The 27772-nt window shown below is 34.4% G+C and overlaps 2 protein-coding genes across 2 annotated transcripts in view; both read right to left on the bottom strand.

Annotated features, from left to right (window-relative positions):
• Positions 1 to 435: 435 nt before the first annotated feature.
• On the bottom strand, positions 436 to 23232 carry LOC113403831 (protein masquerade). Its single transcript, XM_026644449.2, has 14 exons — positions 23047 to 23232; positions 7164 to 7313; positions 6435 to 6554; positions 5631 to 5824; positions 4996 to 5193; positions 4352 to 4479; positions 3900 to 4030; positions 3368 to 3553; positions 3209 to 3283; positions 2693 to 2852; positions 2250 to 2437; positions 1481 to 1570; positions 923 to 1077; positions 436 to 699 (listed from the first exon to the last, which is right to left on the bottom strand). The coding sequence occupies exons 1-14, from the start codon at positions 23135 to 23137 to the stop codon at positions 532 to 534; spliced, it is 2034 nt and encodes a 677-aa protein (XP_026500234.1). The 5' UTR covers positions 23138 to 23232; the 3' UTR covers positions 436 to 531.
• Positions 11105 to 27772, bottom strand: part of LOC113403730 (uncharacterized) — a 135804-nt gene continuing 119136 nt past the window's right edge. The window contains exon 10 of the transcript XR_010309470.1: positions 11105 to 11118. The gene's annotated coding sequence lies outside the window, so the exon portion shown is untranslated. The remainder of the gene's footprint in view (positions 11119 to 27772) is intronic.

Genomic DNA, 27772 nt, shown 5'->3' on the forward strand with positions numbered 1-27772 from the left:
AAACTGCATGCAACACAGTAACGTGACTGTCAGTGATATTGTCGTTATAGCGGCAAATGTTTCACCTGAACGCTCTTGAAGTATATTACGTTGCATTCAAATTTAAACTATTGTTTCGAATGAAATTCCTTTATAATATACATACACGTATACTTAGTGTTACTTAAAGTATATTGCCAAAAAATAAAAATGATGAAAAATACTGTAACAAATTAAATGTTGTAGCTTTACGTTTTGTAAACATTAATTGTTAACTACATAAATTAACAGTGACATTAAATTCGAAGAATAATTATTGTCGTAAATAATGACAAAAATGTAATGGCAAATATATTCGTATAATGTTTTTTTTTAAATTATAAATTACTAATATTCCTATTCCTTCATAATTTCCCTTAAAAAAGCGTAACGCTTTTGTTAAGAGTGGGAACAACGATAGCCCAAGAGGATCAGGCGGCTCCATCCCCTAAGGCTACAAAATTGTCGAATTCAAAGAGATTGTCCACTTCATTTTACGAGTTTTTGAATATGTTAAAGATTATTGACAGATATAATTTGGTTAATCCAACCAATAAATGCGGATACTTTTACGTATACACCAGGCACGTCGCGTCGTCCACAACCGAAGCCCCAAGACACAAGTCCGACTAATTCGTAGAAGCCATCGTCTTGACATACTAGCGGACCACCGCCGTCACCCTGGAATATAGATAAAAAAAATAATAAGAATAATTTATATTATATAGATCATTACGTCATATTGTTGATTGTCTAACATCAGCGCGCCATGACACCTTGAATATGCCGCCAAATTCTACCGCCACACAGCAATATTTCCCATTGCTACGTTCCGGTTTGAAAGTTGAGTGGGCCAGTGTACGAGAGATCGCTAGAAGACAATCTAATTAGATGCTACACTAACCTGACACGCGTCATTCCCTTCCTCACCCCCGGCGCAGAACGAGCTCGCAGGCAGTATGAATATCTTCTCGGTGACCGCGTTCACTTTGCGGATGCACTCCGCGTCGCTGACAATCGGCAACTCCGCTTCGCGCACGCGCAGTGGTATCGGACCCGCTGGATAATTTAAAAAAGTCGTTTAATGATATCCAATCGACCAAAAAAATATGTTTTTTTTCTTATTAGACTTATGGAGTTATTTAAAATCCATCGTCTTGGGAAGCTGGGTAATTGAAAACGATCTTGAGTAAATTGTTTCTGCAAATAGATGTCCCGTAAGCGGTACTTCTTTTTTAATAATTTAATAAGATTTGTTTGTATGTGAGCCGTGACTTCTAAGTTATGAATGCACGGTACGATTATCTGAGTATTTTTATATCCTGGTATATATCTACAGACTTGATAATAGTGTCATATTATTTGTATAATTATTGTATTATTTCACTTGAAACGTTTGGAGCTTATTCCACTACGCTTCTCCAGTGCGGGTTGGTTAATGTGTAAGTATTCCATCGCTCACTTTCTCCCATGTATCCGTAGCCGGTCACCGTGCAGCGCTTCCCCGCCGCGTGGCTCACCCCGCGCGCCGGCAGACACACCAAGCACACGCCTGCACATCGTATCGACGTTTAAATATGTCATTACGTTGACCAACAGCAGCAGCCTCTAAATTTCCCACTGCTGGTCTCTTCTTCCTTTGAGGAGAAGGTTTGAGCATATTCCACCACGCCGCTCCAATGCGAGTTGATGGATACACATGTGGCCAAATTTCTTTGAAATTTACGTTAATAAAGTAGACACATGCGAGTGAGATGTTTGTGGATAATAGATAAACACGTTCAATTGCTTGTTAGTTTATTGCTAAGAAGGATGTTTTCCATAGCAACCCGAATAATAATAAATACGAGTGTTAACCATAGCAACACGTGTAATATATATCACAGCAAGTTTCCTCACGATGTTTTCCATCACCACCGAGCACGAGATAAATTATAAACATAAATTAAGCACGTGAAAATTCAGTGATGCTTCCCTGGGTTCGAACCCGCAATCCTCGGTTAAAATGCACGCGTTCTTACCAATTTTTTAAATCAGAAGATAGTTAATAAGTTGCGGACAGGCAAGGCCGAAGACACGATTTGAATGTAACAGCATATCTATGTGTATCTTTTATAAATAAGTTACAATTTATATGTTTGCAAAATAGGGAAAAATAAATGGTAAGTTTAAGGTATTATAAACACTTTTGATAATAAATAGCGTATTGACTGTTAACGTTTACACCGTACCTTCTTTAAGTTCAGCTTTTCCATGGAGTTTGAGCAGTGCGATATCGTTGTCCAAGGTCTGACTGTTATGGTTGTGGTGAATGTAGGTGGTGGCTACACGGAGCGTCTGCGCGCCCGGTGACCCGTATTTCCGGGTCAAGTCGTGGTCTCCAACTCGCACGTAGATGGCATCACCGGAGCGAACAATACTGGAATATAAGACTTCTTATTATTTTTTGTGAGTTCATTACAAAACGCCTCTAAAATTCAAATGATACCTACTAGAGAAACTATGATTACAGATATTCCAAAAGTGAATCAAAACTGTAAAAATAAGGTTTTGTCCGTTGATCTAGGAAATATATTAAGACTAGTGGGCGTTAAACGTTACTGCTTTGTATCAGTTTGTCTCTATATTTGACACTTGAACTGAAGGGAACTTTTACTGAACGGTTTGGTCGTACTTTGTAACACAGTGCGCGGCGGTGAGCACCCACTGCGTGCCCACGAGCGCGGCGCCGCACAGGTACTGGTTGAGGGAGTTGATGAGCGCCACCTGCCAGCACCACTCGCCGCGCTCGCCGTCCTCGCCGCCCATCACGCGCCCGGCTCGAGACGACGTGCCTTTCGAAGTACAATTTTCTTTTAAACGATCTTTCATTTTCTTTCACAATCTAATCAGCACTAAAAGTATTTGCAAGTTTTCAGCTCATTTTGTTTAGTGGAACTAATGTAAAACTGGCGTAATAATAAAAGCTTGCCAAACTATATCTCAGAGTCTCGAATGACAAATCAATGTACTCTCTTCGAGCAGTGTATTAAAATGAATGCATAATTGTTGTTGTGGATTTTGCAATCAGTATAATTTCCGTCTGAAACGATTTGACGATCAGCGCCAAATAGCACTTGTTTTAGTTCTTTGAAAATATTATGATTATTACTATAATGATTATGAAAGATTATGATAAGGATCTCATTACCTTTGACACCGCAGACATATTTGTTGTATTTCTCTGGAGTTCTAAGAGTTGTCGCGTAGTTGGGTTCGTATTGAGCTAAAACATAAACAAAAATTAACTAAATAAAAATCGTCAAAAAAAACGAACATTTCTGTATTGATCATAAAATCATAAACTTACGTAGAGGCGATGTATATGGTAACGTGTGTGCCACAGTATGTGTATGCGGTGTGTATGTGTGCGTAGTAGCCAATGGGAAGGAATCGTTACGATTGACGCCGATCGCTTCCAGAACCTTCGATTTTGGCGCGCAACACTGCGTGCCTGCCTTCTTACACTTGAATACATCTGTCAATTCTGCGTTACCTGATTGGAAAATAATACAAAATATTATTTATCCGAGCAAGCATCACCGACTGCTGGATTTATTTAATTTGCATTTATAATTATTCTCGGTGAACGATATCCTTGTAAAGAAACTTCTGTTATATTCATTCAATTTCTTTCAATTTCGGTAATCTTCTCCTATAAACATAATTAGTTATAACGGTTTCTGTAAGCTATTTCATCCATTCATCCTCGACGAATTTCAGAATGATTATTTCAAACCAGTATGTAACAAACGTCGTCTGGACTGGATTCCTGGACTGATATTATATTCGGATTTATGATTAATTTACTATTAAAATGTACTGTGTTAAGGTGAACTTACGGAAACACGTAAATGACAGCAAGGAGACGATGCAAGAACCGGGACAGTCTGGGCGGGGATCGATGGGCGCTGGTGTCGTCGTCGTTGTCGTAGTTGTTGTGGTGGGCCGTGTTGTAGTACGTGGTGGTATTCTAAAATTTTATAATAGTTTATTATATAAAATATTGATATTTTATATTCTACGTCTTCAGAGGCGTGAGACGTGGGCCACATTAAAATGAAGTCTGATAACCTTAGGAATGGTTAGCAGGTGACAATGTGAAGGATGTGTTATGTATTGCATTATTACATATAACCTACAAATATATGTTCCATTTGGTGGTACATACTACTACTACTACATAACATTAGATGCCGAATTAGTCAGTCTGCCTACATTTTTAATACATAAAAACACAGGTGATCTCACAGCTTAACAGTCTGCCTGTAAGTACAAAGCAACAAAAACATACCTTGTGTTGTCACAACAGACGGTGCCAGACAGTTTACAATTGGTGTTAGGAATCAGAACAGCCGGGCGCTCGCAGAGACTTCTGATTAAATTTATTATACAATGGCCTGGACATCTTGGCAGTGGCGCCTGGAATATAGGGAAAGTGAATAAAAAATAATGTAAACATATCAAATCTTCCATCACTACAAAATAGTAAAGATTTTTTCCTGGTGATGATGTCCGTAGTGTAATGTTTCATGGTTCGTGTATGTTATGTGACGTAAATTTCAGTTTTGGACGCATCGGGTATCGTTAGAATCCTTTAACATCCCGTATGATATGTAAACTTAATATTTTGAATGCAAAAGTAACTCTATCGTTTACCTCATCACGTTTTAACTACTGAACCGAATTAGATGAAATTTGGAGTGGAGACAGTTTGAGTCCCGGAGAAGGATATAGACTACTTTACTTTACTAGGTAAAGTTTTACAAATTTCGCGCGGGTAAAGCCGCAGCTTCAGCCGGTGGTTTATAAATTTATCAATTGATTCACTTAAGTGAATCCTTGCCTTAAGCCAATCGCGATTTTTTAATTATTAAGGTAAATAATTGTTATATGATGATTCTATTTGAAGATTAAACATGATTTTTGATTACATACTGGTGTCGTTGGCCTTGGCGTTGTATGCGGCCGCCTGGTTGCGACTTCCGTGGTGGAGTCGCTGAGACAGCAACTCTCGTCAGCCGGACATGAGGCATCTTCATCCACGTTCGCACAGAGTAGATAAAAAAATCCAGTTACGCATTCTCCGCGACATTTCCGACCAGGCTTCTGTTTTGGAGGCGGTGTAGTTGTTAGCTGTAAGTTATGAAAAAAATTATGTTACCAAACTATACAATTATTGTTAAATAGTAATAACTTCTAAGTGTCCCTCTACTAGGCTAAGGTTTCCTCCTTTGGGAAGGTATGGACCACGCTGTTCCAAATTGGGTATGTAGATACAAACGTGGCAGATTTTCATCGGACTCATGAAGGATTATTTATGAAATAAACATGAACATTTCATTTGAAGCAAAGGCAAGCCAAATCCAATGAGACGAATGTATGAATGTGCTCATAGAAATAGAGCACATGAAAATTCAGGTGCTTGTTCGGATTTGGTTCATATTGATCAAGTCTAACCATTGGGCCATCTTGATATATTATTGCTATAAACTGAAAATATTCCAAGAATACGTTTGTTGTTGTTTTTGGCATTTTCACATTACTTCTGAGCAAGTAAGTGAAAAACTTACCGTAGTTATAGGGCGCTTTGTAGAATACCTATTTTCAGCAGGAACTACCAGATCTGGTGGTCTTCTATCACCGAATCCATCTTGAGATACACAACACGATCTGCCAGACACGCAAAGACCACTAGACGTGAGATACGCCTCGCAATAATGGCTCAGATGAGACGCAACACATATACCAGGGCAGGCTATATTACCTGGAAAATAATGAAATATATATATAATATTTAATTCTTGAAATAAGATCCTTAGACAACAAGCAATATAAATGTTTTAAACGGACATATTTTTAAAATAATGTTTCTAATCGGCCGATACATAAGCAGATCCTGAAGTCTGTGTTCAAACAAAGTTATTGAGTATTTTCTCAAGAAATTCACACGACACTCTGATATAAATGAAAGTTGAATTTTATAAAATAATTTATATTACAGACATAGATTAGTTAAATTCATCGAATATAAAAGTAAGTATAAGAGTTCTCCTTTCTTTGAGAAGATTATGGAAATTCCTCTATGCCGTTCCAATACGGAGTTGGACCACCGAGGACGAAATATTGTAAATAAGTGATGCCTGACCGGCTCTAAGTCAGTTCCAGTCACTGGATCGCTTCAGCTCATCGCCAATTGGTCTTTGGAAACTTGACCTGCATGACCCTCATCTCATCTCATCTTACCCTATTGATCTTCTCCAGCTCCAAATCGCCCATTATTGTTGTTTTGTTGATAAAAACTGACGTTTCAAATGTTCTATCTACTAATGTATATAATATATCCTAATAGTTAATAGAGTGTACCTAATAATTACCACTGTCTTTGTATTTGTCGTTCGGCGGTTTTGTTGTAAATTCTTCTTCCTCTGATTCTGATTCGGTTGTTGTGTAGCGTGTTGTAAATGGTTTGTTTGTCGTTATCATCGTGTCGTTTCCTGAAAATAATAATTTGGTTTTAATAAAAAAATAAAAACGAGAGTATCGGTTAAGGCGACTTCTATTTATGATTTGTATTTGTATTGAAAATTTAAATATATTTCGCAACGCTAATATGTGTAATGTGTATTTGTGTACAGATGTAGCAAATTTCTCACGATGTTTACCCCCACCGACCAGTACAAGATAAACAAAAATAAAAACATAAAAATTCTGTTGTGATTGTCCAGGTTTAATCCGCAACCTGCAGTTAAGGTTTACGTGCCCTAATCACCGAATCAACTCGGCTCTCCATGAGTATTTTAACTATCTTTAAATAAATCAATATTTTTCTAAAGATTCATTGATGATTATTACGGTAAATATTGTTAAGTTTTATTTGTATATAAATTAAGGCCTTTTAATGAATATAATTATTATGAAAATATATATACTTAAATAAATAATCATAACATATTCCACACATATCAAACTAAGTCAAACCTTACAAAAGAATCTTACATCAATTCCACTAATCGTAATGATTACTACAATACTAGAATTAGTTAAATAATTATGTCAACAAGTATATTATATTAATTTCAAAATGTTTGTAAATGTTGTCTTACCAATCGGCTCATCCACGCAGCACTTCATATTAGGGCTGGGGCACGTGATCTCTTCGAGCACACTGGAGCAAATGAAGGCGGCTACGCTATGCATGCAGACACCAGGGCAGTTTTTGGCATCAACTTGCGTGTCCAGCGTCTCCAGCAGACCTAGAAAGTTATACATACATTTGTACATCACGAGCGCTTATTACATATCTGCTTAATATATTTTTCTCGTCTATGTACTGTTTGCAAAAATAACTTAAAACTCATTTTTGTAGGTGATACAGCAGTCAATTTATATTAGAAATATAGATATTTTTGAAAACATGCATTTTTAATTAATAATTTGTTAAATATCAGTAATGTTTATTTCGGATTTTTTCTATACATTCTATTGAAAAGAAACTAGTCTTTTGTACAGTATTTCTTGTTTGAATAACTGAAAAATATTTGGCTCACAATCCCTTTCAAAAATATGAAAACGGCTAATCAAATTTTTATATGTCTACCCTTAATGGACTACGCTAATTTAGGTTTCATTCATTTTGTTAAAAAAAAGTTCTAGGCTAAGGTTCCTTATCCCATATTCTGTTTTCTTGTCCCAAACTCCTCCATCCTGTATACGACGTTTCCCCTCCTAAAGACCCTCGCCCTATTAATGTTGAATGTTTGTTAATATTTGTGATCAGTCCACTTTGTAAATTTTTATGTAATACATTAAGTTGTAAATGTTCTTGTGATTGTTCTTATATCTTGTCTTAATAATAATTTATGTTTACCTAGTTATTTATTATTCTGTTTTTTTAGGTTATGGGTTAACAAAGAGTCTACTAATATTATGCCTTCAAAATTAAATTGAGCCTGTAATCTCGACCGTACCGTTCAATCTCCATCGTGTCTTCTCCATCGCACGTGACATTGGCGAAATAATCTATGCCCTCTCGGCAAAAATAAAAGAAAAAAAAAAGTAATTGAGACTTCGAACGTTGCTAGATAATATTTTAAAATGGAACGCTATGTTGATTGATTGATGTAGTCGAAAAGATTTTTTTTTTTATTTAATAATCTTTAATCGGTAACGACAGCTCAACACACATAAACGCTAGTTAAGGTAATACGGCCCAATAATTGTTACTATGTCAAATGAACGATTCATAAACCGCATTACACATTAGTTATTCATCGTACGCGTCCATGTGTTACGCTTTAGTGGTCCGCAGGCCTAACTGGCAACTGTTTTTTATTCCCCCGTCGTCTGCGCGAGCGCCGCGTCGCGCCGCTTTTAGCTTTGTGAGAACAAATTCTTGGAAAGAAATAGACGGAGTACTAACTCGCTTTCACACCGGCCAGAACTGTATTGACTATTTTTTTCAAATCAATTATTAGTTCGATTAAGCTTCATTACTATTTACGAGAACATGAAATTCACATTTACATATCAGTATGTTAGTAAGATTTAATTGTCTTCAGTACATACACGTAATTATTAAATTACAAAATAATTGTTTGTGTGCATATACCCACACATACACGCCGGTGTCAGCTTATAGACAGTATTCTAACTTTAAATGCATTATTAGTAATAAAAAAGAAAATTCATATTATTTGTATAATAGTTTATTTAAATAGTTACGTTATTTATTGTATAGTACGTAGATGGACCGGTAAGTAGGCTACCTGAAGCCAATCTACCACCTAGTCACCTTATTAACAATTCCTGACATCACCAATGCGACACCAACCTTGGAACTAAGATGTTATGTCCCCTGTGCCTGTAGTTACACTGGCTCATTCGTTCTTCAAACCGGAATAGAACAACACTAAGTATTACTGTTTAGCGATAGAATAGTGAGTGAGCAGGTGGTACCCCTACGCCCAACCACCGAGTAAAGACAAACGAATACACAAGTCGTTTTAAAAATCAAATTTTATTTACATCAAATTTGATTGAATTCAAACGCATATTGGTCATTACTTAAAGAGAAACAAAGTAGACGAGTTTACATAGATTACTCATTTATTTTGATTATTCATACTATTTAAGGTAAAAAATGATGCTCCAGTCATGGCCATGTCATCTGGAAGGGTTTAGGGAAGTGAGCGTTAATACTACGGTGACCCTGGATGCAGTAGTTCGATTATAAATCGCTGGTTTAATTTATTGCATTGTCAATATTATTTGTGTTATTATAATACTTAGAAACACTTACGTTCAACTTAATAAAAAAAATAATAAGACGAAACAGTTAAAGAGGTTTTAATAGTTATTAATAATAAGAATTTTATGAAAACACATCTTTAATTGAACGTTAAATAACACTAAAGGCTACTCATAGCTTCTAAACAAAAGAATAACGTACTGAATTGGAGGCCAATTCTACTAAATACGCCGAGATGGCCCAGTGGTTAGAACACGTGCATCTTAACCGATGATTTCGGGTTCAAACCCAGGCAGGCACCATTGAATTTTCATGTGCATAATTTGTGTTTATAATTCATCTCGTGCTCGGCGGTGAAGGAAAACATCGCGAGGAAACCTGCATGTGTTTAATGTCAACGAAATTCTGCCACATGTGTATTCCACCAACCCGCATTGGAGCAGCGTGGTGGAATATGCTCCAAACCTTCTCAAAGGGAGAAGAGGTCTTAATCCAGCAGTGGGAAATTTACAGGCTGCTAATGTTCTACTAAATACTACTACTATGACAATTTCGATTCTATTTCGACCAACTTCGTTTATTCCTCACAATAATTATTCTCAACTAAATCGTAATTGGGGACCAATTCTAGAAGTTTATAACGGTAACGATACATTTCCGATTCCAGTTGAATCGTTGTCTAATTAAAATAGAAAAACGCCTAAAGGGCAAGAAGTTTAGATTCGATAAATATATTGTATTTATGCATATATACATAAAATCTTTAACCATTTAATAGTTCTTGCATCTTCTCGTTAAAATTCTGAACGATTTGAAGTCACATACCTATACTCTATTCCAACAACAACAGGAGAAAAGCCAAATAAACAACATTTGATAGCAAATTGACGCGATATCATTGATCGAGGGCTTATTTAATGTATGACATTTCCATCACCATGGATTTGCGAAATGATGGCATTTTGAACGTCGACGAAACTGTTATCGGAATTTTGGAAGTAAATTATGAGGATATAAGTCGTTAAGTGCAAACGTTTTGTATTATAAATAAAGATACATTAATCATAAACTCATAGTAGTGCACAATATAGCTGAGTTATTAGCAAATTGCATGAAATACGTAAATCTAAAGTTTGTTTATCTTTTTTCTTCTTCCATTGGAATAGGCTATAATTTTTTTTAACCGTTCTTTAATGCATATGTTATAATCCGATAGATGTCGCTGTAGACAAGCTTTTAACTAATTTTAAACACACACAAATTTTCTCGACTCTATTGCTTAATTATCTATGGTCACAAGAAGGTTTGCAATAAAATACTTAACTTGGAATTAAATATGAAGATATTTTTAAATATGATGAAGAGTTCAAACACATGTTGTATACAAGTTTCTAATACGAATCCTTATATATAAAAGAAGAACTCGACAACTACATTTTTGCATATTTAATAACAATTACATTGAAATAAACTATTCAAGTATACTTAAATAATAAATATATTGGACAACGTCACATACATTACTCTGATCCCAATGTAAGTAGCTAAAGCACTTGTGTTGTGGAAAATCAGAAGTAACGACGGTACCACATACACCCAGACCCAAGACAACATAGAAAACTAATGAACTTTTGTCAATGTATTACATATTTATGATTTTATGTAATTTGTAAGTAGTTAGTTATGAGTGTATTTTATAATATTATTATTTAATTGGTATATATGTGCAGCAACACGCTTTATTTATTGAATTTAATATTTATAATCAGTCTGCGCCAACGTCGTTTTAGTAACACGGCCGTTTGTTGCACCTGATGCAACATTGTACATTCCTTATCTATGGTCCATTATATATTCTAAATTTGAATAAATATTTCTTTAAGTATGCTGCCATCGCTTAAAATTCAAATCAATAATTCATCACGATAAAATAAAAAATGAATATAAAACTAAAATGTATCTTAGTAAGGTTTTACAGTTTTGAATTCTATACGAAATGAATTAGACGTAAAGTTACCGGTACGGAATGTAGATTAACGCCATGGCCTTCACCTAGAGCGTCGGTCTCAAAAAGACGAATAGACAATGAAACCGCTCGATCACGCACCTGCAATTTATTTTCGACCTTATTACCTAACACATAAAGCCATCCTAAATCAAAACCTGCGCTACCACATTCCTATCCCGGCTGCGACCGTTAGGCCCTCCCTGCGATGAACAGTTATGCTCAGAGGCAAATGAAAGGAAAACAGACAGTGGTGTGAATTACGAGATCATGGCGATTCTGACATGTATTCTTTGTTTTTGGAACGAAGTTTCTCATTTAGATATTCTCAAACGGTCTGTTATATAACGAAAGGAACATCGTTCCAACCGGGAATCCCGGGACACAACTCTTCTTTTTTTGTTTCGTAGATTTAACTATTGGTACTTAATATATTTACATAGTATATAATCTATGCCAACCATAAGAGGGGAAAAGCCAAATAAACAACATTTGACAGCGCATTGACGCGATATCATTGGTCGAGAGCTTGTTTAATCTACCCTATTCACCATGGGTTTGCGAAAAAATGGCGTTTTGTGTGTCGACGAAACTGTCATCGGAATTTTGGAAGTAAAATTATAAGGATATAAGTAGTTAAGTGCAATCGTGTTGTATTATAAATAAAGTTACATTAATCATAAACCCATAGTAGTGTACAATATATCTGAGTTATAAGCAAATCGCATCATGAAATACGTAAATCTAAGGTTTGTTTAGCTTTTTTCCTGCATCGATTGGAATAGGCTATATGTATGGGAAAAGTTTTTTTTAGTTTTTATTTATCCTATCCGATGTCATAGGTGAATCCGATGCGTTAATTTGTTTATTAGTTTGTTTGTTACGCTTCATGTCTTAATTAAATCATCAATCATGCGTTTAGAAAACGTCATGGGGTACCTAACACTCCTCCTCCTAATGTAATATAATTTATAATTAGCATTTAAATAAACCAATTATTACATTATTGTTTAAACAAATCTTAGTTAGACCAATTTATCGACGAGGACGACATATAATCCGGCTTCATTTTCAACGCTAAATTTTTGATTTATTTTATTTTATTAACATTCTTTTCAAAGCATGATCTAACTAAATCGTTTTGTAAATATGACTATGACATAGTAACGTAAACCAAGTCAAATACTTTAAGAGTTCTATTAAAAACAAAAAAAAACAAAACAGAAATATGAAAAATCTGATAATAATTAGTTTAAAAATTCATTTAAAAAAAAAAAAATCCACTATTTTCAAGCAAATTTAAATTAAATTAAATTCTAAATTTAAAAAGTATTTTAGAGAGTAAATATTAAGTGACCCCAAAAATGATAATGCAAATGTGAAAACGCTTATAATCTGTGGCACCGTCAAACAGACCACCGTTAAACGATGACCTAACGTTGGAGAAATCGACACCCGCACCGCGCCGAAAACGAAAGTACACCAGCCGACAAGAAACAACGTCTATCGCTCCTGATAAACTCACTTCAGACGTTGAAATGCGAAAATAACTTAGTCTGTTTGATACAATATTGCGACTACACCATTGTAGCCTGGACCAGGATGAAAATGGGTATAAAATTACCCAAGCCCACCCATTCATCATAAATTCTACCGCCAAACAGAAATATTGTATAGTATTGATGTGTTCTGGTTTGTAATCTGATAAGCCAGTGCAATTACAGGCACGAGGGACATAACATCTTAGTTACCAAATTTATTAGCGATGTGTTTAAGTCTTGAACTCTTACTAAAGGTGACAGTTCGCTTACTTATACGATATAAAGTAAAAATTAAGATAACTTTATGAGGCGTCTCGTCGATGGTACAAGATTTGACCACCTTCGACGAGGAATCCCTCAACGCACGATAACCGTATTTTGCACGCCCTGAACCCAGAATTAAGACTATGTATTTATAAGTATAAGCCAATTAATTATTATCAATATGAATTATATTATTAATCCGTCCTACATGACTAAATTTATCAACGAATTCTTCTAACATTATGTGATGGGAAGTCACTCTGTCATGACCAGAGAACTAACATATTTGCGTACTTTTATAGTATCTGTAGAAGACTAACAATGTTACCTACTGGACTGATAACTGGGCCAACTTTGGGCCAAACATTGGCACTAAGATATATTAACCATCGCTTACATCGCCAATGCGCCCAAATCTTGGGCATTAAGATGTTTTAGCAAGTTGAGAACCACCAAAAAATCTAGGTATTCAGATTAATAAAACATTAATATAAAAAAATATATAGGGTAAACTCACTGATAACTCTACACTTAAGCCACCTGAATAGTTTTGGTTTATATTTTTTTCAGTTATAGCATCGGCATAGTTCTTTATATCCATGGATAACTGATATTCTCTTCTGTATGGAATGAGCATATATCAACATATAGCAATAATACTAATTCATTAAAATAATATTTTAATAAAAAGAAAATGTACGCTTTTAGCTTGTAACTCGCCAATATAAGCAGTAATTGGCCATCAATATCCTGGTCATATGAGATGACAATTACTTTGGAACACTAGAAATCTAAATTAATCACATAAATATAAACATATACCTATATATATATATAACATTTTCAACGATTCATGGCTTCAAATAAATAAATAAACACGATACATTTTATATAAATAATGTGTTTGAGTTGAGTGATTTCACTTTTTTAATTATAAATCAAGATAATTTGAAACTGGCCGCTGAGAAAGTGTAGTCGCATATTGCACATACTCGCTTGTAAAGCTACAGTATTCTAGACTTACTACATTCGTCTGGAACCTAGAAAGTACACGAACACGCTTCTCGTATCGATGGAACTATTCTGTGAGAACGAATACGATATTCATCATTGCACACGATCGTGAAAGGAAGTGATACGCAGCGTAATAACAGAATAATATAAATACTCGTTGTAACAGTCTGTAAATTTCCCACTTCTGGGCTAAAGCACTGGAGCATATTCCACGACGCTGCTCCAATGCGGGTTGGTGGATTCACACACAATTAGACACATGCAGGTTTACTCACGATGTTTTCCTCCGCCGCCGAGCACGAGATGAATTATAAACACAAATTAAGTACATGAAAATTTCTCTATAGGCGTCAGATAGAGAAGTATGGAAGAAGAAGACATGCTGCGCCGACCCCAAGTAAATTGGGATAAGGGCAGGAGGATGATGATTATGATGATGCGCTAAAAACGTATCATAATAAAGTTATACCAGCTTCCACTTTGCCGAGGAGAGCTCGAAGCGAAATGCGAAACGAAATCTTTATATATATCTTATGATAATATATATAATAGTATAAACATTCAAACAATACTATAAATACTATTTATATAATAATAATTCACACTTTCATTCGAACTTCGATTTATATTTCGACTTTAACAATATAATGTGTGTATTCTCACCTCTGCATGACGTCATTTTACACATATACTATGCATATAATACATATAATTATGTTGGTGTTTCTAATAAATGTATTTTTACAAAATATATAAATTAAATTTAAATAATTTAATCGAGGCATTTCAAATTTGGTTCAAATTTGGCAATCAAAGGGTGGACTGAAGGAACTTGCATAAATACTTGAACTCTGAACATCCAATTGAGCTACAATCCTTTTGAGCAGTCGTATTAAAAAGGATATTCCTTATTTACATATTGCATTTATGTAGATAAAAAATGCATATATATATAATATTCTATAAAGATTTATAAATATTTAAATAATAATATCGTTGTTATAATATATTAATACAGAATTTCATTAAAATTTAGATTTTGTTGGATAATTTTTTAAAACATATTGATGTCTTTCTTAAATATTATTAAACTAGCTACCAGCCCCGGCTTAACACGGGTTTTTATTAATAAAGAAAATTATATGATATAAATATATTTGATACCACTAAGAAATAATGTATAAGCAGAAAAAACTAATTTTGTATCGGATCCTTAGTTCCTGAGATTTCCCCCTCAATTCCGTCACTGTCATAGTCTGACCGAGGAGATACTCTACCGATAGCATTGTAAAACGCAGTGCACTTGCCAGCAACTTAGAGCTGTTTTTCGTTACATTCGTTCAATGACCTTGGACCTTATATCATGACCTTGACCAAACAAACATGCACGTCTAAATGATGTCTGTTTATCATCTTATTTGGAGAGCTTAGAGTCTGACTGTCGGAGTTTTTGCGACGCTGTTCCGTTTATCTCAGTCAATGTCTTCAACATGTTTTTCCATCGATTTTTTCATTACATCTTGATGCCCCTTGTCGATGTACCTAAAGCTATTGCTACGAAATACCAGTGCTAATAAGCCGATTAACAATAAGATATTTAAATTACTTTTGTTTCCCCCACCCGGTATTTGAATCCACAACCACTTAACCAAACTCTAATTATAATAATAAAGAACCCGTATATAAAGTATGCAATGTCCAAAATGATTGGTCGTAGAAATAAATGCAATTATTTCACTTTCAGCGTCCACTTGACGGTTTCACCGAACCGTGCGCCCGCGCATGATAATCGTGTACGTATCGGTATTTGCCAATCTGACGAAAACACGCAAATAAATTGTAATGAGTTGATATAATTTTTTATAATACTAAATTTGAAATCAGACGGAAATGTTTTAACTATTTTTTTTTAATTAGTTCGAAAGCGTAAATACATAACGAAACTAATATTTATTACAATAGTTTGCTTAATTCTGTAGACATTTTTATATTTTATTTTGCTAGGCCATATGAGTTCATAGTAGAACAAATTTTAATAACTATGTCCCTATGATTATTATACAATATTGAAAAGAGTAACTACTGAATTTCTTGCCGGTTCTTCTCGGTAGAATCTACGTTCCGAACCGGTGGTGGCTTTACTTAAAATAGTTTGATAAATGACGATTCAAAAGTGCTTCTAAAAGCCTACTTGAATAAAGTATATTTTGATTTTGAATTTGATTTTATATATTATAGTTCTCTATTAGAGATCTCAATGTAAATTAAAAATTTTATGAATATTTTTTAATGGGTTATTCTTTTAAGTAAAATTAAAATACGTCATTACCAATGATCAAATGTCCGAAATAAGTCAGAAGTTAATTCGTTTTTTCGATAGGACTATAATGTTATACTTTGGGATGGTATTCGTGGCAAAACACTATATATTAAACGTACTTATATGTCGTTGTGTAGTTTTGATAAGGTAAAATATATTCGTGTATAAAGTAAAATGTGATTCGATACACAAAGTGAGACGCGTCAAAAGGCGTTAATGTAAAATTATTCGGTTAATCAAACATATAAATGTTTTTTTTTAGGACTAGCAACACAGCACCAATCTGGCAAATTATCGAACCGTACTTTCATACATATTAGTACCCTTTCACGGGGCACTAGACTGATATTAAATTTTCTTATGACACGGTCAACACTTTACACAAATTTTCTTCTAATTTGAAAGATTCATCGTATATTTTTAAATCATTCATCTCTCTTGTTTAATCAGATATATTGCCAATCCTAGTTCCACTACAAACATACTCAGTGTGTTCCATTCATTCACAACATGTTTCCATTCGAATATGCAACTCGTTCGTTTGTAAAAGGTTGTGCAGGTCCGAGTATAAACTGGCACAGTTAGATCTGGATTAGAGACGTGTTTTTTTTTGTCCCTGATCGAGGTTATTGAACTTTGTAAATTTATTTATGAACTTAAAACGGTATAAGACATAAATTTTTACTAAACAGTATAATATCAATGATCTAAGTATTATTTAAATAATAATTCGTTGTAATATACATATTTATGTGTAAACTTTCATGAACAAGAAACAGAGCGAGTGAAACTGTGAGGCGCAGCTACTAACCTATATATCAACATAGTATACTAAAAACTGCTCCTAAACTCTCCTTATTTACAATTATAGAATGAGGACATGTTATTAGTAACTTCAACACACTAAAGTACATATGAATATAGTATATATGTACAGTGATACAGTTAGACATGAGATAAATGCAAATACCGAACTACAAATCACGTTTTGTTTTGCACAAATTCAATAACATCCGGAGTGAGTGAGCTGACAGTTCACGCTTCGAAGGCACGTAGAGCTAGTGGTCCTGCGTCTGATGTATCCGGTCTTGTTGTTCTTTAAGAGAGAGAAAAGAGACTACGCCCGTATTTGTTCACACACACTTGTGAACTATATATGACGCGCAGATAGTTTATGATTGTAGTGGAAAATCGTGGCTTAGTTTAAGGCTAAAATTTATTAAAATTTTACAAAAAAGCTGGGAGCCGTTCAGTATGCAGATTCCAAGAATTGGCCAAGAAACTGATAAGCAACTCAACAGTACCTACGATAAATCTTCAAAAGACATACTAACAGCCCCTTGCGTGTTACGTTTAAAACGTTAGATGAGTCAAAACTTCCTTTTGTCATTTACTTTAAAAATTGCGTCATGTAAAATAAAACAAAGTATAAATTCAACAAAATAATTGAGATCAATTGGCGTCGACGCGTCTGTCAAACTTTCTCCAGTTACAACTTCACCCACCCCCCCACTCCGCCCCTCTCTCCCCAACCTTTCTCGTCAGCGTATGTGCCCGCGCATCGCGATATTACGTACCGGTGATAGAAATTGAATCATCTGATGCAGTTACCATCATATTATGGTCAATGTTCTTGATATTACATGTTAAATATTTACTATATATGTTTTTAAATACACACAATTTAATAGATAAACATATAAACACAAAACTTATATTACGAAGAGATTGCTTTTGCTTGTATTATGACGTTTAAAGTAAAAGCTTATGATGCGATTAATAAGGAATTTTCGTATTACGATAGCTTTTAGTTTCAGAGAGGTCATTGTGGAGGGTCAGAGAGGAGGTATTGAGAGAGAACAGGCGAGTGCTTTCCATGAGAACGTTGCAAAAGCTACAAGAGACATGATAAACTTCGTTTGCAAGATTTCTAGTATTTAAAAATTCTACAACGTAGCTCTATATCTGTCTTCAATAAATGAGTACTGTTTTTTTTTTACATTAACAGACTGTAAATTTCCCACTGCGGCGCTAAGGCCTCCTCTCCCTTCGAGGAGAAGGTATGGAGCATATTCCACCACGCTGTTCCAATGCGGGTGGAATACACATGTGGCAGAATTTCGTTGAAATTAGACACATGCAGGTTCTCTCACAATGTTTTCCGCCGAGCACGAGATGAATTATAAACACAAATTAAACACATGAAAATTCAGTAGTGCTTGCCTGGATTTGAACCCGAAAGCATCGGTTAAGATGCACGCGTTCTAACCACTGGGCCATCTCGGCTCACAGTACTGTTTTATTATTTATAAATAGAGAATATTATTCAAGATTATATAGATGATAAAAAAAGCGTGGAGCTAATATTTGTTGACTGTCAGCCAGGATATGTTACATACATTTAATTGTATTTTATTAACATAAGTATTGTTTTTGAAAGTTTAGAAAAGAGTACTGTGTATTATGACGGTTCTGTTCCGTAGTATCTATATGCCGAACCTGTGGTAGCTTTATATTCAATACAATTATGTAAAATGACGATTTAAACGTGCTTTTAAAAGCCTATTTGAATAAAGTATATTTTGATTTTGTTACATATAATACAGATAGAATCTAACTATTAGCATTAAACAAATCTAAAATGATATTGATGCCAATATATTTTTAATATTTCCCTCTGATATATTTTCAAGTATTTGATATATATTGAATATTAAATAAGAGTTGAGATGGCACCGAAGATTGAAGTGTTGAACGGGCAAATACTATTGGACGCCACGCTTACCCACGAACATTGGAGCAGCGTAGAAGAAACAGTTTTGTCCTGCAAAAGGACATTCACCTGTTGCCATTAGATTTTCGCGTGCTAGTATTTTGCTCAGTGTATACTTAAAGTAATAGTTTTATTTGATTTGACGTTTTTATTCTATATATAAATTCGGGCTATACTTTTTTTTAAAAATAAGTGAATACGTATTTCACAATCGCAATAGCTCTAAAAAATGTTTTCGAAGAGATATACACTCTTAATTATAATATTCTTTATTAATGTAGGGACTTAAGAAGTAATTTAAAATCGACAAAATTAAAAAGAAAAATGATTCGAAATGTAGAGTCTACCGAGAAGGTCCTAGAAACTCAGAAACTATGCTATATAAAGTTAATAGTACTTAGCCCGTGTGACGTCATCAAGCTTATAAATTATCCACAGAAATAGATGATAACAATTCACAAGACCCCATAGTGATAGCAAATAGTATTAATTATCACCTAAACGTAACGCTAGTAACGGCAGCGGGAACCGTTACCTGCGCGTGCGCACCGCCGCCCCCTTATACAATTAAAACGCCATTCATTACAATAACGATAGCTTGCTTTTTACACAGCGAGAAATTATACTACGGACTGCTGTTAATAAACGTATATACAGGTAAATATCATTCACGCTGGTCACGCTAATAGCCTAAATTTTAATTGTATTGAATTGTAATATTGGCGTAAAATCCGTAACGTAAAATTACTCTTCCCTTATGTATGTTGCTTGAGGACTTTAATTACTATTGAATAGATTATATCTTCCTGAACGATTTCTTTGACTTTCCTGAAGAGAGTCTAGTCAACTGAACAGGACTTATTATAGTTCACAAGTGGACTTTCTATTCCTCGCTCCAAGGTTTTATCTGACGGGCTGGGTAAACCGACACTAGTGGTCTCCGACTTAACATGAATTACGAAGCGATGGCACGGCTGCTACTGTGAATGTTTCGACCGTATAACCCATTATAATTTTAAGAGTTAAATATATTATTAAGGTCACTTGAAGAATATTTTTTTAATGTAATCAGTAAATGAAATTTGGTGTGAGTCAATAATCTTGATGATAGAGTTTAAGGTATTAGACTTATTCTGATACAATGAAATTATACCTACATGAAGCGATTATCACAAAGAGATATTATTATTTTTTAGAAAATTTTCCTATTTGACCTTCATTATTAAAAAGTAGAGAGATTTGCGATTCGAGTGAAATAAGAAACTACATAACAAAAAAAAAAAATCCCTAGCATTATTTTGAGTGCACGTTAAAGAACTTTTGCGTGCTTAAGGTTAATAAAACTAACGCCTTTATATAGACTCAATGTTTTGGCAGGGCGTTGATAGTCAATCACGACAAACAATTTTATAAATACCGATAAGTGTATTTTAAGAACTGAATTACCTTATTCAAAAGTATAATCATATAAAATTTACGTCTGACTTTTAAAAATATTAGATTAGCTGATTAGAAAAATAAATAACATACGACTGCAGTTTTAATTGGAACCCCTAAACTTTTTATACGAACGTCAACTAATATTAGGTAAACAAAAAAAATTTTTTTAGCCTATCGCAATCGAAGGAGTATATATATTCAAACCTCAGATTTATATATTCTATGCGACTTGCTAACAGATGTTAGTAGTGCACAATATAGCAAGTATTTTTAATATTTTTCTTTCTTTCTAGTTGTTGATTAAGTTATCTTAATTTATAATACTATTAATACTATATAGCACTATTCCATTTAAATACTTATCCACTTAAATTTTATTTAAAGCTTCGACATTGCTAACGCCATTTTACCGCGAATCCTTAATTAAATTAATATATTATTATTTATTTAAGTTCTCGATCAATAATTCGATTTCAAATGCTCTTTATTAACGTTTATCCCTCTTGTGGGTGGTCCTATAGTATATTCTAGACTTTGGAAGATTAATACAAAAAATTAACGGTGTTAATCACTAAATTTAAATCTTATGTTTATCTAGATATAACGGTTACGGAAGAGTTAAAGCCGTTTCCAACCCGTGATAACTTTTTGTAATAGAACTTTTAAAAACTGCTTGTAATAGCCTACTTGATTTAACTTTATATTGTAATTCAATCAGTAAATAAACTATTATTTATACAAATTAATTTATATTCAAATATAATATTAATATACATTTATTAGTATATGATAATGACTCTTATTTCTTGTAACGTCGCTTGACGAGGCTTCTCTCTGTCGGTTATTATACCAATTTTTAAATTATATATAATTACACGTACAAAACGAGGTTGCATGAACCTTACCATTAGAGCTTTATAATCTCGGCTGTATTCAATCGTATGTTAAAGTGTTATTACGTTTAACAATCGTTTCGACTCTATCATTTCGGTTTACTGTTCTTTACCGACTTTTTAAGAGGGTCTAAATTTATAATAATGTTTTGTTAACTGTGACCTATAAAATGTCTTTATTTTTTTTATGTTGGATATTTATTGGGCAAAGGCAGACTTGGAGTCCACCGAGAATTCGAGGACAAATTTTTGGACCTCAATCCACCTCGCTGCAGCACTGGTGGTAGAAAGCGTTTCAGTTTCCTCATGTGAGGTTTCATTGGATTTTATTTAAGATAAACTATGAGATCGAATTAAGCATATGTTAATTCAGTAGTGCTTGCTCGGGTTATAGAATTTGTGATGAGTGTTTTTACCTACCCAGGCAGGCTTGCACGAAGCCCTACCACCTAGTGTGTTTAAAATTAATCTAGATGACAATAATTTTGCCTAGCAGTAAGTATCCGTTACAGTTGATCGTATCAATACCTACATATTGTGCTATTTTTTAAAACAAATACATATCTAATATTATTAATTTAATTTTGGCGTAGGAGAAGTGGATAGAATCACTCACTCACAATAATATCACTCTTAACAATATTATTAATGAAAATTATTGTTTAGATTCTTGGTTTAAAAAAAATCTAGTACGCGAGGCCGATGATGGTCTTGAACCATCGCCAGAACACAGCTTGTACCGACGCTTCTCTGCTTAAGACGGACCTGTTCGCCAATACCGAAAAGCAGATGATTAAAATATTATTCAGTAACTTCTTGAACGTTACTGCGCCACCCTGGGGGGTTGCAGCCCTTAGCCTTTCTCAATAAATGGTTTATCTAAAATAAAAAGATTATCCAATTTAGTCTGCTAGATCCTGAGATTAGCACGTCAAAATAGTTTTCAGCTTTAGATATTCGAATAGATACACTATACGACCATACCAAGTAACAAGAAAGTCTGACTGACTCATATGACTTATTAACGGAAGTACACACTTCCGTTTAGAAAATATGTTATTTACGAACTATTCAATATGAGATAAATACATAATTAAATCATTATTAACCTTTATACTGTTTTGTATTTGAAATAACTAGAATTTTAAGTAACATTACGTGACATATAAATTATCATATTTTATTATTTATGAATAGTATTTATTGAGTGTTTGTAAGATTTAATTGTATAGGCCTTGATGTATGAATAAAATTAAACACAAAAAAAAAAATCCAAACATCTCATCAGTTTACCGTTTCTCGTTTACGTGGAAACCTTTATTATAGAAGATCGCTCGGACCGTTAATACAAAACTATGGCGAGCGAGTTTAAAAAGTAGCGGCCTTAAATTCCATTCGCTTACCAAATTAGTTCGGCACATTTCAATTCAACGGACATACGACTAATTTATGTATGTGAGTTCGGACCCATCTTTGGAGAAAGTCTGACCTGATAAGAAGGTGTTCATGAAGGACTCCTCCGAGCGGACAGGCTGAGTCGTTATGAGTATCAGGGAGAGAAAAGCCACGGTCACCGCCATGGCGCACTGCAGAACTGTCACTGTCACCGTTAGTTTATCAACTATCAACTGTCAAGGCGCATGACGCGACCGGTCGCCGTCTCACGTTGAGGCCAACTGCCACACGCCGGTGAAAGAAAGAAAGGGGGCCTCGCGTATCACGCAGAGATTAGGATCCAGTGAAAGTCAGATACGCCACTTAGGGTACAATGATCTCGTGCCTGTTCGTCTGAGTGTTCCATATGCAATAAAAAAATATTTATGATTCAGCTGATAAATGTTTTCATAATATACCACGTAAGCTTTGAAACGAACTCGCGGTGTTTATTTGTACGTACATATGTGTATAAACATTCAAACTTCTTTCTGACATCAGTATTAAGTGTTAACTATTCTTAGGAGGTTTAAGTCCAACCCGATCTACGCATTTTAAATGAAGATATTGTTTTAATAAGTAGAATCTCCATTCCGTTATTTAGTGTTGGTTTCCTGAGTGATATTATTAATAGTAATAGTATTATGTACAATCATCCTTTCATTATAAAAAAATACCAATTGGTAATTACATTTTGGACCTTAAACACATACAATAAAGTCTCTTCTAATATCATTAGTTAATATATAACAACAATATTGTGTACATAATAATTAAATCAATAATATAATCTAAATTGTTGTGACTTAATAAATACGAGGGCGTATTTAAGATTATTTTGGCTCTAGATCTCAGGTTCACATGTAAATTTGTTCAGTGTTTAGTTTTCCACTTCATTTGTCAACAGTTATCATTACTTTAGATTTACATAAGAAACAATTACATATTATATAAGGATCCATCCACTAGGATGTTTTTAAACATAGCTTCTACATCCGACTACAATATTTAGCGTTCATATTATTAAATAATGTCCTGTGTGCATAGGTTTTTGCTCGAGATTGTTTTTAGCAAAAAAATTAACTTGTAAAACATTTTTTGTGTTATGTCTTACAATAGAATATTGTTTTCATTTAAATTTAAGATATTTCTAATAATAAACATTGCTGCCTCTCAGAGACAAACGCATTGTAGAGTCTTACACTAATTTCATATTCTCTGAACGAAATACTAACGTCGAACGACAGGCAAGCGTTCATGGGCTCACAGGTTCTGGATTGTGATGAGACGTCTACGATGAATGAATTGACTATGACAATATGGCTACACACACCACACATACACACACACACACACACACACACATACGAAAGCGTACAAGCACATAGCAAACACTAACTATGCCTTGCTCTTATTAGTATCTCAAAACTTTCCAAACACATCGAAGAAAAAGTTAAAAATGCTGACAATAACTGACGAAGATGTAGATTATACGTCTGATTAAAACGGTGCTCTAATAAAGTATTAAAACAATATTTTAAATTTACCGAATATTACATCTACTGGTCCATAAGATCTATTTATGTAACCTACATACCTATCGTATAGTTTAAGTATCATTTATAAGGCGGTTCTATACATTACTCGCGATTTTTGTACACATTTTTGGTCAAAATTAATTCAAGGTGTGCAGTGAGAGCTGCGAGAGTTTGTGTGATTAAGATCTCTATTCTCAATAACTCTATGATGACATTTGAAATAAAACGCTTCAAGTAATGTGAAGTAAAAATATAATATTATTTATTGTAATTCCAGTTATCATTGAGAAAAAAAAACTACTTTAAATCCCCTGAGTTTCTGTTGATATTTCTTCTCGGGCCTGTCGGTGTACATGTTGACAATTGTTGACATTAGGCCTTAGTTATATAAAAATAAAAAATTAAAATAGTTATTGCAGACATCATGTCCGCGTGGATTGTGGATGGTGGCCAGAATGCTAGCAGCATTTCCCCGTTGAAGCGTAATTCCGACCCTCTGATCGAAAATAGAATCAGCCCTTCTGTAACCGATGGTGGCAATAAGGCGAGGTGTTATACTTTAAATGCACTACTACTCCAAGAATCAAACGTTTCAACTGCAAATCAGACACCGACGTAACTTAGAGACGAATATTTTGATCATTTGTTCGCTTCACATTTTCCGTGGCGGCTCCGGTTCTTAATACTGTTCTTCTGATATGATAAACAAGAGTAACATTTCTATAACGCTCTGAATAATGTTATTGACTTCATATCGGTGAAGGTAAAATGTTTACTTGGTGGTAGGGCTTGATGCAAGTCCGTCTGGGTAGTTACCACCCACTCATCAGATATTCTACCGCCAAACAACAGTACTCAGTTTTGTTTTGTTCCGGTTTAAAGGGTGAGTGTGCCAGTGTAACTACAGGCTCAAGGAACATAACATCTTAGTTCCCAAGGTTGGTGGCGAATAGGAGATGTAAGGAATGATTAATATTTCTTACAGCGCCATTGTCTATGGGCGGTGGTGACCACTTACTATCAGGGTAGTCCAAATGGTCGTCCACCAACGTATACTAAAAAAAAAAGTGTAACGTCATGGTGTAATGCCACATGTTGGTACGCGGCGCCCAATACACTAGACTAAGTACATATAGATTTTTAAGGCAAAATATACTACTTTTAATAAAATTCCATGGCCTATACTTGAACTGCAATAAACAAACTTAAAAATAATAATATTTATTTATAATACAAAACTGTATATATAACTATACAGGACGTGGTTGTCCTAATTCATCTTAGCTCATTCCCTACCATGCTTAGGACAAACAATGCTGAGTGCATCAATGGGTAGTAAGGATATACCCCATACATATTCATATACAAGTATCTAGCAAATTTATTCTGGACTCGCTCCAACATCATAATATATTTCGCTTCATATGGGGCCCAAATGACCGCATTACATTCTAAGTGGCTCCTAACCAAGGCATTATACAAGGCGATTACACTCCACGTACAGTTCTGTACGTTCGTGGTTTCACAAATATGTTAGCATGAAGCCTAAATTTCTATATGCTTTTTTGCAGCATTTTATTATGTGATTACGAAACGTTAGCTCAGTCCTAAAATTAACGCCCAAATCGCTAAATAAATCAAAGGCATGAGCACTTGCGTACGGAAGACATCAACGAATTTAACGTCTCTTTTGAAAATTGTAGCTTGACTAATAAAAATACTATGATTTCTTACATAGTTAATACTATGTTTCTGAATTATGTTTAACTTATAGATAAAGGCGTTATTAAATTATCAGAAATCTCATTTTACTCTAAATCATCTTAAGAAATGCAGCAATAACTGGAGCTACTGTTTTACGTAAATTTCATTGCATTTTTAGACGTGACGGTAGCAAATGATATGAGTCTATCCACAAACATTTTCGACGCGCTGCAGATCATCGCAATGACTCATTCACGATGAATGACTATTTCACTTTCAATTTTGAACATTTTCTCTTAGTCAGTTTTACCCTGAATACTTTGATGGTCTGACTCAGAACTTAAGCTACTGAAGTTGAGTCGAAGTTTTATGTTAAACTAAAGATGTGTTTGTGTTAATTGATTCATCATTTATTTTACAACTTACGACTGAATTTAATAACTGTCAGGAACTTCGTTAACAATACGCGCAAGAGTTGTAACTCCTCGTTAGTTATTGCCATTTAAGTTGTTGAATAGGTCTCGAAAACGGACTGTCTAGCAATGTGAAAGTCGTAGGTTCAATCACGTGTTAAAGTTGTCGTGACTCCTTACGAAACTTAACGCTCGAATTGTGAGGAAAATGGGATTATCAGTAAATTACTTATGAAATTTCTTTATTTCTTTGACTCGAAACTCACCGCGGTACACGATCGTGTAATGACAGGGAGTAACGTGCGACATTGACTTTTATAATTATAAAGGATTATTATCACCGTCACTTGGTGTTCAACAATTCACGATCGATGAACGAAGTGAGTTCTATGTGTATACAAAACCATGTATTGGCATAATACTACATGGGGTTAGAGATTTATTTACTCAATAAAGAACATAGACCACTTGTAACGAGATTGAAATGACATATAAACATAAGGATTACAAACCTCTGCAGTAGTCAGAGAAAACTTAAAAGACATCAGCAAAAAACTGCTTTTAAAAAGACGTGGCGCTACGCGAGTTACATGTTTAGGTAAAGTGTAGCTGTGCACTTAGTATATTTATATATCTAGATAGTATCGCGCTAAAAAAAATGGTCTTGGTGTACGTGACAGATACGCTTGACTCTCGCCCAACGTTATGGGACTTTACTAGCGTGCGTGTATATAATGGCTAACTGTTGGCTGCTATTTCTTTCGACGCGATCTCACCTTTGACAGTCTATCGAGATATATCGTTTCTACTAATTGCTCATTATTATATTATATTTATATAATACTATCTTTTTTCTAAGGGCGGCCACTCACCGGGAGCATTAACATTGTTCTGATACGAGCATAATATAAGTGAGTGAGAACTGAACTTTACTGGATAAAATCAACTGACTCGAAATCGAATTGATATTATTTTTTTGTATATTGTATGTTAAAAATTACGCAGTAAATTATATAACTATGTCTGTGTTGTTGGTCGAGGTCAATGTTGTTGTTGATTTCGTGATCGTTGTCGTGAGCTGTGTTGTTTTATGGATTCCCCTGTATGTTGAATAAAGTTGTTATAG

Source organism: Vanessa tameamea, chromosome 20, assembly GCF_037043105.1.
Source record: "Vanessa tameamea isolate UH-Manoa-2023 chromosome 20, ilVanTame1 primary haplotype, whole genome shotgun sequence".
NCBI lineage: Eukaryota > Metazoa > Arthropoda > Insecta > Lepidoptera > Nymphalidae > Vanessa > Vanessa tameamea.